The sequence below is a fragment of the Etheostoma cragini genome, chromosome 16 (genome assembly GCF_013103735.1).
Source record: "Etheostoma cragini isolate CJK2018 chromosome 16, CSU_Ecrag_1.0, whole genome shotgun sequence".
In the NCBI taxonomy this organism is placed as follows: domain Eukaryota; kingdom Metazoa; phylum Chordata; class Actinopteri; order Perciformes; family Percidae; genus Etheostoma; species Etheostoma cragini.
The window spans coordinates 24,257,975-24,271,545 of NC_048422.1; the positions used below are offsets into that span (position 1 = coordinate 24,257,975).

At 44.9% G+C, this 13,571-nt stretch overlaps 2 protein-coding genes across 3 annotated transcripts in view; both read right to left on the reverse strand.

Moving 5' to 3' along the window:
* Window positions 1-449, reverse strand: part of LOC117959686 (E3 ubiquitin-protein ligase TRIM21-like) — a 10,524-nt gene extending 10,075 nt beyond the window's left edge. Inside the window, exon 1 of the mRNA XM_034896962.1 lies at window positions 4-449. Coding sequence (XP_034752853.1) covers window positions 4-358 — 355 coding nt within the window. The 5' untranslated portion in view covers window positions 359-449. The remainder of the gene's footprint in view (window positions 1-3) is intronic.
* The window catches only part of LOC117958976 (tripartite motif-containing protein 16-like), a 23,807-nt gene extending 14,425 nt beyond the window's left edge, over window positions 1-9,382 (reverse strand). The window contains exon 1 of one of the 2 annotated variants that reach the window (XM_034895796.1): window positions 8,339-9,382. In XM_034895796.1, the coding sequence (XP_034751687.1) occupies window positions 8,339-9,331 (993 nt within the window). In that variant the 5' untranslated portion in view covers window positions 9,332-9,382. Of the gene's footprint in view, window positions 1-7,665 lie in introns of those variants that run through there. The other variant, XM_034895795.1, reaches the window with a different exon arrangement.
* Window positions 9,383-13,571: the final 4,189 nt, after the last annotated feature.

The window sequence follows — 13,571 nt, forward strand, 5'->3', positions numbered from 1 at the left end:
GACATTGCAGACAGGACTTGATGGCTTTGAGTTTCCTCCCGGTGCAGACATCACAGGCCACATCTTCAGCTCCAGCATTGCAGTGATTAGCAGGAGCAGCTTGGAGTCCAGTCTTCTTCAGCTCCTCCACTAAATCTGCTAACATGGTGTTTTTCAGCAGGACAGGCCTCGGTGTGAACGTCTTCCTGCACTGAGGACAGCTGTAGCTGGACTCACCATCCTCTCCATCCCAGTGGCTTTTAATACAGTTCATGCAGTAGCTGTGTCCACAGGGAGTAGTCACCGGATCCTTTAGTGGATCCAGACAGATGGAACAAGAGAAGGTTTCCCGGTCCAGCTGAACTCCTCTCTGCGCCATCTCACCTCTCGCTCAGTGACAATGACTGTCTGAGTCTCACTTCCTGAGAAGTGAGACTAGTCTGAGCTCTGATGTAAAAACATCATGTGATTGGGAGGAGTTATCAAGTTCTGCTGCATTCCTGGACAAGGAGCAGTTTGAGAGAGAGACTGGGTGTGTTGACAGGGTAAGATATAATATGTCCCCATACATAGTAGTCTGACTTACAGATTGACTGTCTCATCGGGGGGTTTAGGTTCAGCTTTATTATCCTTGTAAAACACAGAGAGGGGTTATAAAAAGTGTGCATCTGTATATCGTGTGTCTCTGTGCGTTCCTTTCTCTGTATGTCTCTGCAAGTCAACCCCTCCCAGCCCAGCTGTGAACCTGCAGACACACCTGTCGGACCATATATGGACTTCCCTCTGTAGGCTGTTACCTGTGGAAGGATCCCGTGCGTCTCCGTCTCGCAGCGTTACGTAACTTTGTCCTTGTCCCTCTGGGCTGGGAAACGACACAATGCAGTCTCTCTGGACGTGTCCCTCAGGTGTGTTTCTCCAGAAGTCTCAGCGCTCGTCTGCTGAACATAAAAACAGGTTTTACAGTCATCACCACTTCAGGGAAAGAGTCGGAGATTTACAGACAGAATTACAGAAAAACATCCTTTATATCCATGATTTAGGTGCATTATATGTTGTCTCAATATCGTTATCACATTGAGCAATTTGTAATCAATAGTGTCTGAATAAGTATGAAATTGTTACCTTGCCACATGCACATGTTAGTGCACGTCAGCGCACGGGCCACTACGTGACAAACCCTATGGAGCGTACCACGTGTGTGTGTATCGACAGAGTGACGGTGTAAGTGAAGACATAGAAACAAAAGGAACCAATCAGAGAAGAGAAAGAAGAGTTATTGATATATTTTATACTGTCCAAATGACAAAAGGATCTGACCAGAGAAAAGGGATGGACAGACATTAAATATATAAGGTGACGAGGTGACAAGAGGCCAGGGAAGCAGTTGGAAAACATCAGGTAATCACAAGAGAAGGAAGACACAGGAAGTAGAACTAAAGACAGGACGAGACAAAAACCAGACTTCTTAATAGTTTAAGTTCAGTTTAGTAGTTTATCTGAACATGTAAAAAACATTAAAAGATTTATATACATGCAATCATATCTAATTAAACTTGAAAGACAAAGTCAAACAAACAAAAAATGTCCCATGTTCAAAAGGAGTAGGAAGAGTCAGGTCCGACCCCCCCCCCCACACTTTATCCTTTAGTAAATCTTATGCTTTAGTTATTTACACGTCATACACATTTACACTTTTTCAAAAGTTTGTTTCTTTTCTTCTTTCTATATTATCAAACTATAGCAGATTAAAAATCACCTCTATACTAGACTTAGTATATTAGTATGGAGATAGAGTAGTATATAAATATTAATATGTAGATATATTAGCATATAGACAAGGCAAGGCAGCTTTATTTGTATAGCACATTTCAGCAACAGGGCAATTCAAAGTGCTTTACACAAAAACAGTTAAAAAGAATAAAACAGTTAAAAATAAAAACAGAAAAAGCAGTTTAAAAATAAAAATAGATAAAACATGGGAATAAAAGTTACAGTGCAGTATAATAAATTAAACATTAAAGAAATGAACATCATTTAAAGAAAGGCAACTGTCACGGGAGAGGTGAGGACAGGACCCAAATGCAACAAGAGACAGCAGGCAGGAGTAGTAGTACAGCCCTTTATTGTAACAGTTTAGTTCAATGGCAAAACCCCAAAGGCTATGGGCGCTGGCCACATCCGGGACTCTCCGAAAAAAAAAAAAAAGGTCCAACACAGGTCCGGGGTTCTGGGGACACAAAAACAGGGAACAGCAAAGGGAAAAGAAACCACAGAGGACCAGAGACAACTCACGGACAAACCGCTGGGGAGGTTTTCACAGGAGGCAGGCGGGGACGTGCACACGGCGACACAACATAAGGATCTGGCAAGAGACAAGGGAAACACTGGGGTTAAATACATGAGGTAACAAGGTAATGGGGAACAGGTGAGACATCAGGTGAACCACATCAGGGCGGGGCAGGACAAACAAAAGTAAAGCTAGACAAGACAAGACAGGAAGCTGATTATCAAAAACAGGAAGCAGAACACAGACACAGGGAAACATAAGACAGGATCTACAACACCAGACTAGGGAGAAAACCGAGATAAAAACACAGGGAAGGCCAAACGGGAAAATAACCCCAAACAAAAACCCCAAACCACAACAGCAACATCAAAAAGAAAGGTCTTCAGCCTTGATTTAAAAGAACTGAGAGTAGCAGCGGCTCTGCAGGTTTCTGGGAGTTTATTCCAGATATGAGGAGCATAGAAACTGAAAGCTGCTTCACCCTGTTTAGTTCTGATTCTGGGGACAGAAAGTAGACCTGTCCCAGATGACCTGAGAGGTCTGGGGGGGTCATAGTGTAGTAGCAGACCTGTCCCAGATGACCTGAGAGGTCTGGGGGGGGGGTCATAGTGTAGTAGCAGATCTGAAATGTATTTTGGCCCTAAAACGTTTAGTGATTTATAAACTAGCAATAGAACTTTAAAATCAATTCTTTGGGGCACAGGAAGCCAGTATAAAGACTTCAGAACTGGAGTGATGTGATCCAGTCTCTTGGTCTTTGTGAGGACTCGAGCAGCAGCGTTCTGAATCAGCTGCAAGTGTCTGATTGATTTTTTAGGGAGACCAGTAAAGACACCGTTACAGTAGTCAAGTCTACTGAAGATGAAAGCATGGACAAGTTTTTCCAAATCCTGTTGACACATAAGTCCTTTAACCCTTGATATGTTCTTAAGGTGATACTAGGCCGACTTTGTAATTGTCTTAATGTGGCTGTTAAAGTTCAGGTCTGAGTCCATGACTACACCAAGATTTCTGGCTTTGTCTGTTGTTTTTGACATTGTTGTTTGAAGCTGAGCGCAGACTTTTAATTGCTCCTCTTTTGCTCCAAAAACAACCACCTCAGTTTTTCCCTCATTTAATTTCAGAAAGTTCTGGCACATCCAGCTGTTAATTTGTTCGATGCACTTAGTCAGTTTTTGTTTTGGACTATAGTCCCCTGGCGATAAGGTTATGTAAATTTGTGTGTCGTCCGCATAACTATGGAAACTTATTTTGTTGTTTTCCATAATCTGAGCCAGTGGAAGCATGTAGATGTTAAACAGAAGAGGCCCCAGAATGGAGCCTTGGGGAACTCTGCACGTCATATTTGTACGCTCAGATGTATAATTACCTATTGACACAAAGTAATCCCTATTCTGTAAGTAGGATTCAAACCAGTTTAGTACTGAGCCAGAAAGGCCAACCCAGTTTTCAAATTGGTCTAGTAACATGTCGTGGTCGACCGTGTCAAATGCAGCACTGAGATCAAGTAATACTAAAATTGAAATTTTGCCATTATCTGTGTTAAGGTGGATGTCATTAAAGACCCTAATGAGAGCCGTCTCAGTGCTGTGGTGTGGTCGGAAACCCGACTGAAAGATATCAAAGCTGTTTTTTAGTGACAAGAAATGGTTGAGTGGTTGAAAAACTGCTTTTTCAATGATTTTACTTAAAAACGGAAGGTTAGATATTGGCCTATAGTTGCTCATTAGTGATGTGTCTAGATTGTTCTTTTTTAAGAGTGGCTTGATTACTGCAGTTTTCAGGGCCTGTGGAAAGATACCTGAAAGAAGAGACATGTTCACAATCTGTAGAAGATCCGAAGCAAAACAATTCGAGACATTTTTGAAAAGTCCCGCTGGTAGAATATCAAAGCAACATGAGGAGGTTTTCAGATGTTGTATAATGTCCTCCAGGTTTTTATGGTTGATGGTATTAAATTCTGTCATATTGGAACTAGTATTGCTTGAGCACTGTGACAAAACATATCCTGAACTTGATATGGAGGCACTGACTGTTTGTCTAATCTTCTGAATTTTGTCTTTGAAGAAGGATGCAAAGTCATTGCAGGCCTTGGTAGATAACAGTTCAGATGCTACTGGTACTGGAGGGTTTGTTAATCTATCAACAGTAGCAAACAAAGCACGTGAATTATTATTGTTTCTAGAGATAATATCAGAGAAGAAGGACCTTCTTGCATTCCTCAGTTCCAAATTATAAATACAAAGTCTCTCTTTATAGGTGTTATAATGGACCAGGAGATTTTTTTTTCGCCACCTTCGTTCAGCTTTTCGACACTCTTTTTTTTTGTTCTCACCAGTGGGACATTTCTCCATGGAGACCTTTTCTTACCAGAGACAACTTTGACCTTAGTGGGAGCAATGGCATCAATAACATTTGTTATTTTACAGTTGAAATGATCTACAAGCTCAGTCACTGATAGCCCAGAGAGGGCGGTTGTGGATGAAAAAAGCTGAATAAATGTTTCACTGGTGTTTTCAGTGATATACCGTTTTCTGATTATCTTTGTTTGGACACTTTTGGGCACAGAGATAGAGCCATTAAAGAAAACACAGGAATGATCAGAGAGAGCAACGTCAGTCACCACAATCTTGGAAATGTTCAGACCCTTGGAGACAATCAAGTCCAGAGTGTGCCCCTTATTGTGCTTGGGCTCTGTCACATGCTGAGTCAGTCCATAGTTCTCAAAAACACAACACAGTTCTTTGGTCCCCCTGTCCTGGGGGTTGTCAACATGAATGTTAAAATCACCCGCAATGATTACACAATCAAAGTTAATACAGATTATAGACAGCAGTTCAGTGAAGTCATCAATGAAGGTTGACAATATTTAGGTGGCCTGTAGATATTTAGAAATGTTGCTTGAGGGGAGGACATTAAATGAAGAGCCACATATTCAAAAGAAGCAAAATTTCCATAACATATTTGCGTACAGTGGAATGCGTCATTAAACAAAATGGCGACTCCACCTCCTTTCTTATTCACTCTATTCTCGCTCATAAAACTGAAGTTAGGGGGAGCTTACTCGATGAGAACAGCAGCGCTGTTATTATGGTCTAACCAGGTTTCAGTTAAAAACATAAAATCTAGATTGTGAATAATAATAAAATCATTGATTAAAAATGATTTTCCTGCCAAAGACCTGACGTTTAGTAAAGCTATTGTTAGTGTGTTCTCATTTTTTGGGACAGGCTGTGGCTGACGAGGAATGGATGCTAAATTTGCTAAGTTTGCAGTACGGTGCTTATTCGCCATCCCTTTTCTATTGCCTATCACAACATAAATTGAGGAAGAATTGAAAACACAGGGCCGGGCTTGTCTTTGAAAAAGTCATGAGTGTCACTAGTCCTGGAGCCAAAATAACCACTCGTTACAACCGAGGTGCAGCAAAGCATATGTGAAGCCACAACACGCACAACCTTGAGGCGGATGGGCTACAACGGCAGAAGACCCCCCCGGGTACCCCTCATCTCCACTACAAATAGGAAAAAGAGGCGACAATTTGCAAGACCTCACCAAAACTGGACAGTTGAAGACTGAAAAATGTAGCCTGGTCTGATGAGTCTGGTTTCTGTTGAGACCTTCAGATGGTAGAGTCAGAATGAGAACATGGATCCATCATGCCTTGTTACCACTGTGCAGGCCACTGTGCTGCTGGTATAATGGTGTGGGGGAGGTTTTCTTGACACACTTTAGGCCCCTTAGTGCCAAATGGGCATGGTTCAAATGCCCTGTCTACCTGAGCATTGTTTCTGACCATGTCCATCCCTTTATGGCCACCATGTACCCATCCTCTGATGGCTACTTCCACCAGGATAATGCACCATGTCACAAAGCTACAATCATTTCAAATTGGTTTCTTGAACATGACGATGAGTTCACTGGACTAAAATCCCCCCCAAGTCACCAGATCTCAACCCAACAAGGCATCTTTGGGATGTGGTGGAACGGGAGCTTTGTTTCCTGGATGTGCATCCCACAAATCTCCATCAACTGCAAGATGCTATCCTATCAATACGGGCTGACATTTCTAAAGAATGCTTTCAGCACCTTGTTGAATCAATGCCACGTATACAGTGTGTACAATCACCTATAGGATTATTAGGAACACCATACTAATAATGTGATTGACTCCCTTTTGCCTTCAGAACTGCCTTAATTATACGTGGCATTGATTCAACAAGGTGCTGAGAGCATTCTTTAGAAATGTTGGCCCATAAGGAGTATTTATTGTATTTGTTGTATTTGTTGTATTTGTTGTATTTATTGCATTCAGCCAGTAGCGCTCCTAATTCCACTGTATTGTAAAGTATAATGACAATAAAGGCATTCAAATCAATTAAACTTTTTTTCTCATCCATCATTTGTTTTTAATGTTAATAACTTACAGTTTTTGGTCATTTTTATGACAACATGACTTTGTCTACACTTCTAACATTTTATATTTTGAACTCTTGTTTCTGCAGAACTTTATTGTCCTTTATCTTTCTCTGCACCTTCAGTAGAGTTTTATAGTCTTCACAGGTGAGACGCTGCTGCTGTCTGATTGGTTGGTCTGGTCATGTGATTTCAGAGAAACAACTCAGGTGGATGGATGCAGATCAGACAGCACTAGGAGCCGCAGCCTTTGGTATGCTGTTTGGCTTACTCGCAGGTGGAGCAGCAGTAAGAGCAGCATTAGCAGAAGCAGCAGCAGTAGGAGCAGCAGGGGCAGGAGCAGCAGGAGTAACTGCACTAGCAGCAGGAGTAGAAGCAGCTGCACTAGCAGCAGCAGCAGCAGGAGCAGCAGGAGTAACTGCACTAGCAGCAGGAGTAGGAGCACCTGCACTAGCAGCAGCAGCAGTAGGGGCAGCAGCACTAGCAGCAGGAGCAACTGCACTAGTAGCAGCAGGAGGGGGATGCACATTAGCAGCAAGGGCAGCAGCAGCAACAGGGGCTTCAGCAGGAAAAACGGACGCAGACTGCGTCGTGTCGAGTCGAGCTGTTACCAGCAGTGGAAAAACGCCATATGTGAACAACATAAAAGAAGAATTTAGAACCTTTACAATGTTCACATTTCTCTTCTGGAAATGTGTCTCTCTCTCTGTGTGTCTGTGTGTCTCTGCAGGTCAACCCCTCCCAGCACAGCTGTGAACCTGCAGACACACCTGTCCCACCATATATGGACTTACCTCTGCAGATAAAATAACAGATCTCAACTGCGCTCACTGAGAGCTTGTTGATGAAAGTCAAAAAAATAAAAACCAACACAAAATGTGGAAACACATGACAAACATAAAACATAGAAAGACAACAATCAGCTGTCAGCAACAAACATGGAGACTAAATAAGACGAAGAGTTAACCCTTAAATGACTTCTGTCTATTTCACTTTACACAACTCAGCAGAGGCTCCAAGAGACCAATAAAGCTTTAGTCCTGCATAGAGGGGCTGAGTGAACGTGGTCTGGACTCTGTGGAGGAGAGTCATGGTTTCAGAGACGCTGTAGAAGGACAGAATACCTGCACTGTGATCCAGGTACACTCCTACTCTGGAGGACCCAGGACCTGAGACGGGAGTCTGGACATCGTTGGACCAAAATGTATAACTGTTGTTGTTACATTCTAACGCGCAAGATTTGTCATTTAGTCCAAATCCACACTCATACCCCCCCGCTCTCCTGATGTTCTTGTATGCGACTGCTACATAAACTCCTCCTCTCATCTCCACCTCCCAGTAACAACGTCCAATCAGACTCTCTCTACTCAGGACCTGATACCAGTCAGTGAATCTGCCTGGGTGACTAGAATAAGACTGTTGTTGACTCATTAACGTTGCTTTCCTGTTCCCCTCAGATAATAACAGATATGTGTGTGCTGTGTTTGGATCCAGTGTGATTTCACGTGAATATTGTAAGAATCCAGCTCTGGTCTTGGGCTCTGGTTGAGGCAGTAAAACGTCCACTTCAGTCCCTGTCAGTGAGACGTTTGTCCTCTTCTCTCTCAGGACGTCCTGTAGTTGATCTCTGAGCTCCGACACGGCAGCTGTCACGTCCTCAAAGCAGCTCAGAGGACGGATCTGGATGCTGGATGCTGATTGGCTGAGTGGTGCCAGTGAGGGGTAGTTGTGTAGAAACTGGTTGTGGTCCTCTGTGTGTGAGAGCTTCTTCAGCTCAGCGTCTTTCCTCTTCAGCTCAGTGATCTCCTGCTCCAGCTTCTCCTGAAGCTCTCGGACTCGACTCACTTCCCTTTCCTGCTGGGATCTGACCTGCTGCTTCACATCAGAGCTTCTTTTCTCCAGGAGACGGATCAGCTCAGTGAAGATCTTCTCGCTGTCCTCCACTGCTTTATCAGCAGAGAGATTGATGGCCTCCGCCTGCTGTTGAAGCAGCTTCACATCTTTCTCTCGGTCCTGGATTCTCTGCTGGATGTTGAGTTGACTCCCCTTGAGCTCTCTCTGCCTCTCAGCTCTCTCTGCTGCAGCTGAGACTGTGTCGTGGCCTCTATGTTCATCCACAGAGCAGAGATAACAGATAAGCTGCTGATCAGTACGGCAGAACATCTTCATCACCTCATCATGACAAGAGCAGACGTTCTCCTGGAGCTTCTTGGACGGTTCCACCAGCTTGTGTTTCTTGAATGTCTCTGATTCATAATGAGGCTGAAGGTGTTTCTCACAGTAAGAAGCCAGACATTGCAGACAGGACTTGATGGCTTTGAGTTTCCTCCCGGTGCAGACATCACAGGCCACATCTTCAGCTCCAGCATAGCAGTGATCAGCAGGAGCAGCTTGGAGTCCAATCTTCTTCAGCTCCTCCACTAAATCTGCCAACATGGTGTTTTTCAGCAGGACAGGCCTCGGTGTGAATGTCTTCCTGCACTGAGGACAGCTGTAGCTGTACTTACCATCCTCTCCATCCCAGTGGCTTTTAATACAGTTCATGCAGTAGTTGTGTCCACAGGGACTAGTGACCGGATCGTTCAGTAGATCCAGACAGATGAAACAAGAGAAGGTTTCCCGGTCCAGCTGAAATCCTCTCTGCGCCATCTCAACTCTCGCTCAGTGACGACTGTCTGAGTCTCACTTCCTGAGAAGTGAGACTAGTCTGAGCTCTGATGTAAAAACATCATGTGATTGAGAGGAGTAATCAAGTTCTGCTGCATTCCTGGACGAGGAGCAGTTTGAGCGAGATACTGGGTGTGTTACATACCCATACTACCATTAGTATGACAGGAAAAAAAAAAGTAGTCTGACTTACAGTCATCCTATGTACCCGGTCACATTGTGCAGTATACAAGCCAGCGTGATTTCTGACCCACAATCCTCTGTGCAGCATATATGAGCAAGAGGCTCAAAGTTCAAGGTGTGATGATATCACAGAGTCTGATGTCCTGACTGTCTGCAGACTGGACTGCAGGAAGAAGGATGAACTTTGTAAGAGCAGCTGGAGGAGGGAGGGGTCATCGAGTTCTGCTTAATTCCTTGACGAGGAGCAGTTTTAGATAGAGACTGGGTTTGTTGACAGGGTAAGATTTAATATGTCCCCACACATAGTAGTCTGATTTACGGTATGAATGTCTCACCGTTTTTTAAGGTTCAGCTTTATTGTCCTTAATAAACACAGGGAGGGGTTATAAAAAGTGTGTCTGTGTGTCTCTGTGTCTGAGTTTGTGTCTCTGTCTCTGCATCTCTCTGTGTGTCTCTGTGTGTCTCTGTGTGTCTCTGCCTGTCTCTTTCTCTGCAGGTCAACCCTTCCCAGCACAGCTGTGAACCTGCAGACACACCTGTCCGACCATATATGGACTTCCCTCTGCAGGCTGTTACCTGTGGAAGGATCCCGTGGGTCTACGTCTCGCAGCGTTACGTAACTTTGTCCTTGTCCCTCTGTGCTGGGAAACAACACAATGCAGTCTCTCTGCACGTCTCCCTCAGGTGTGTTTCTTCAGATGACTCAGCGCTTGTCTGCTGAACATAAAAACAGGTTTTACAGTCATTACCACTTCAGGGAAAGAGTTGGACATTTACAGACAGAATTACAGAAGAAACTGCTTTATATCAAGGATTTAGGTGCATTATGTATTGTGTCAATATCGTTATCACGTTGAGCAATTTTATATAAAAAGTGTAGCAATAAGTATGCAATATGTGTACATTTTAGTGCACAGGGGCCAAAACGTGATAAAGACACCAGAGAGAGTGGGAACTGGGGACAGGGCACACGGAAGCCAACGGAGCAAGGGTACAAGTTCCAAGGACACTGAGGAACCAAGCGCACAAGGGACAGAGGCATAGGAGAACAAGGAGCACTGGGGTACGAGGGCACAGTGGAGCAAAGACAAGGGATAAGGGGCACCAGAACTGGAGAGGGCAAGAGAGAGAGCGAGAGACGGAGCAAAGAGCAAACGAGGGAGAAAGAAAGAGGACAAACAAGAGGGGAGGAGCGAGAAAACGAGAGGGCAAGCGAGAGAGGGAAAGCAAGAGAGGGAGCCAGAGAAGAGACAAGAGGGCAAACGAGAGAGAAAACGAGAGACGAGACGAGAGGGTGAACAAGAGAGGAAATGAGAGAGGGAGCGAGAAAGGAAACGAGAGAGGGAGCGAGAGAGGGAACAAGAGTGCGAGCAAGAGGATGAAACGAGAGATAGAGAGAGTGAGAGAGGAAATGAGAGAGAATGCGAGAGAGGAGACCAGAAGGTGAGAGAGGGAGCGAGCGAGAGAGGAGACAAGAGGGTGAACAAAAGAGGAAACGAGAGAGGGCACGAGACACGAGAAGGAGATGAGAAAGGGGACGAGAGAGCAGATACGGGAGGGGCACGAGAGAAAGGCACGAGAGCATTAGAGCACAAGAGAGGGCATGAGGGAGGGCACGAGAGAGGGGCACGAAGAAAGGGCATGAAGGAAACTAGAAAGGGACTGAAGACAGGATTCAGACGGAACAGGCTTGGACACAGACGGGACGAAACAGACACTGGGTTATGGAGGAAGATAGGGACGGAGACAGGGACTGGAATGGTGACAGGAACTGAGACCAACACAGAAACAAAAAGGCAAAGAGACAGGAAAGGAAAGGGACACAGTGACGGGGACGGAAATGGAGACAGGCACAGTGACGGGAATGGGGAGATGAATGGGGAAACCGGGACCAAGGGAATCTAGAAGACTCGAGCCAAGGGAACCTAAAATATTCGGGCCGGGATCCTTGTGGAACTGGGACCCGGGGAACCCTGAGGGGAATCCCGGGAACCAGGAACCAGAGGGTCCCCGGGAACCATGACCGAGGGGAACCAGGGAACTGGGTCTGGGGTGACTGGTTCCAGGGGAACCCCAAAGGGAACCCCAGCAACCAGTGTCGGATGAACCACGGGAACCAGTGCCAAGGGGAAGCAGGGGGCAAGACGCCAGCAGGGGGGTCAGGGACGCCGACCGCCAACTGAGGCCCAGGAATGCCGGCCGCCAGGACCCACAAACGCCAGCCAGGGGTCAGGGACGAAATTATATGAAAATACAATGCTAAAAAGAGAAAGACCATGATAATCAGAAATATAGAAGACAGAGAGTCAGCCTTCCCTGACTTCTATCTGTCTGGCACTGCACTTATGGTGTGCAGTGAGATTACATCTTGGGGCCATATTATTGCAAATGACCTTTCTGATAAGGATATCTATCGGCAGCGTGGGAAGCCGTATGCTCCGCAAACATGTGTCGTAGGTTCAGCATGTGCTCTGGACCTGTGAAGATCTCCCTCTTTAGAGCGTGGTGTACACCTAACCTTGATAATTTGCCAATAATTGAGTCTAAACCCTACCAACACTGGCCTCTTGACCCCATTCACCTTTTGAAAATTGTGCAGAATCGGTCCGAGCTATCTGAGTTCTCAGCTAGGAGACACGGCCAACTCCACGGACTAGAGCTAGGCTCCACACCGCCATACTCCAAAATAATGAACCTGCTGTTATTAATGGAGGTGCGTGATGGGATGGACTCGGTAGGGATGCTGCTCTATTGGCTGCAAACCGCCCGAATCAATGTCATGCTGCAGCACATGGGTTCTAGTCATCACATCTTGAAACAGAGAGAAATAAGAAGTTATTAGACTGACCACATCCTCATGCTGAATCTGAGTAAAATGCTGAAAACACTGAAGTTTGGACACTCTTTTATTCCTCAATGCAGCGGTCCGGGTTGGACTCCGACCTGCGGCCCTTTGCTCCATGTCAGTCCCCCCCCCCTTCCCCTTTCATGTCTTCATCTGTCCTGTTTCTAAAGGACTTAAATGCCCCAAAATAATCTTTAAAAAACAAAAAACACTTGTCTCCGATTGTCGGCCCATGGAACGGGTCAAACACACGTGGATATCAAACGTGCATTACTTCTCAAGTATTTATATGCATTTAAAGAGATATTAAACATGCTACCGCTGATCCTTAGCACTGTTATCTTCGGGGGGGGGGGGTACCTTCTGTGTAGTCATGGAGACCAAGAATGGGCAATAATACCAAAGCCTTATCACTTGGACTAAAATATCTACTTTTAGCATCTGAATCAAACCATCTTTTCCTCGTTGGTTGAGCCACAGACATGTTCTGCTTTGTCAATTCACAAGCACGGTGAAGCTCGAAATTAAAACTACCGCCATGTGTTCAGATGAGGTTCGATCCGTCACAGCAGGGGCACTCACCGCCAGATCAGGGCCGCACACGGATACAGATACAGAGAAACCCCCCTCACTAACCAGACCATCGGAGACAAAAGCCTTTAGCTCAGCTTTACGTAGGGAAACAGACACAGAAATACCATAAAACCCTTCGATCTCATGCAAATCCTTCTTTGTACTCTGACAGTATCAAACGCACCTAAAGTAGCGTCAGACACAAACGTACCAACTGAAAAGCTGCCATCGTACGCTGCAGAAATTAAATGACTAAAATCAAGGAACACAAATCTTTTTGGTCCCCTAGCTCACAACAAGCTCAGGTGGTTTTATTCTTTAGTGAATAATCATAAGCAAGAACAAAATACAGAAATCATCTTTTCGCTTCCTGCCCTAAAGGCAGAAAGTGTCAAAATCCAGAGAATAGAAAAGAAACCCGGTAAGTGGGTAAGCCCCGCTAACGAGAGTCCACATGGGTGTGACCCCTAGCACACTTAAAGGTCACACCCAACGCCTATTAAATAGTTTTAGCTGTTTCTAATACTTAGTTCATACATACATCAAAACAATATATATCATGGGTTACATAGCACACTTCAAGCAGTACATATATTTTAGCTTTGTGTTTTGGGGTTTTCA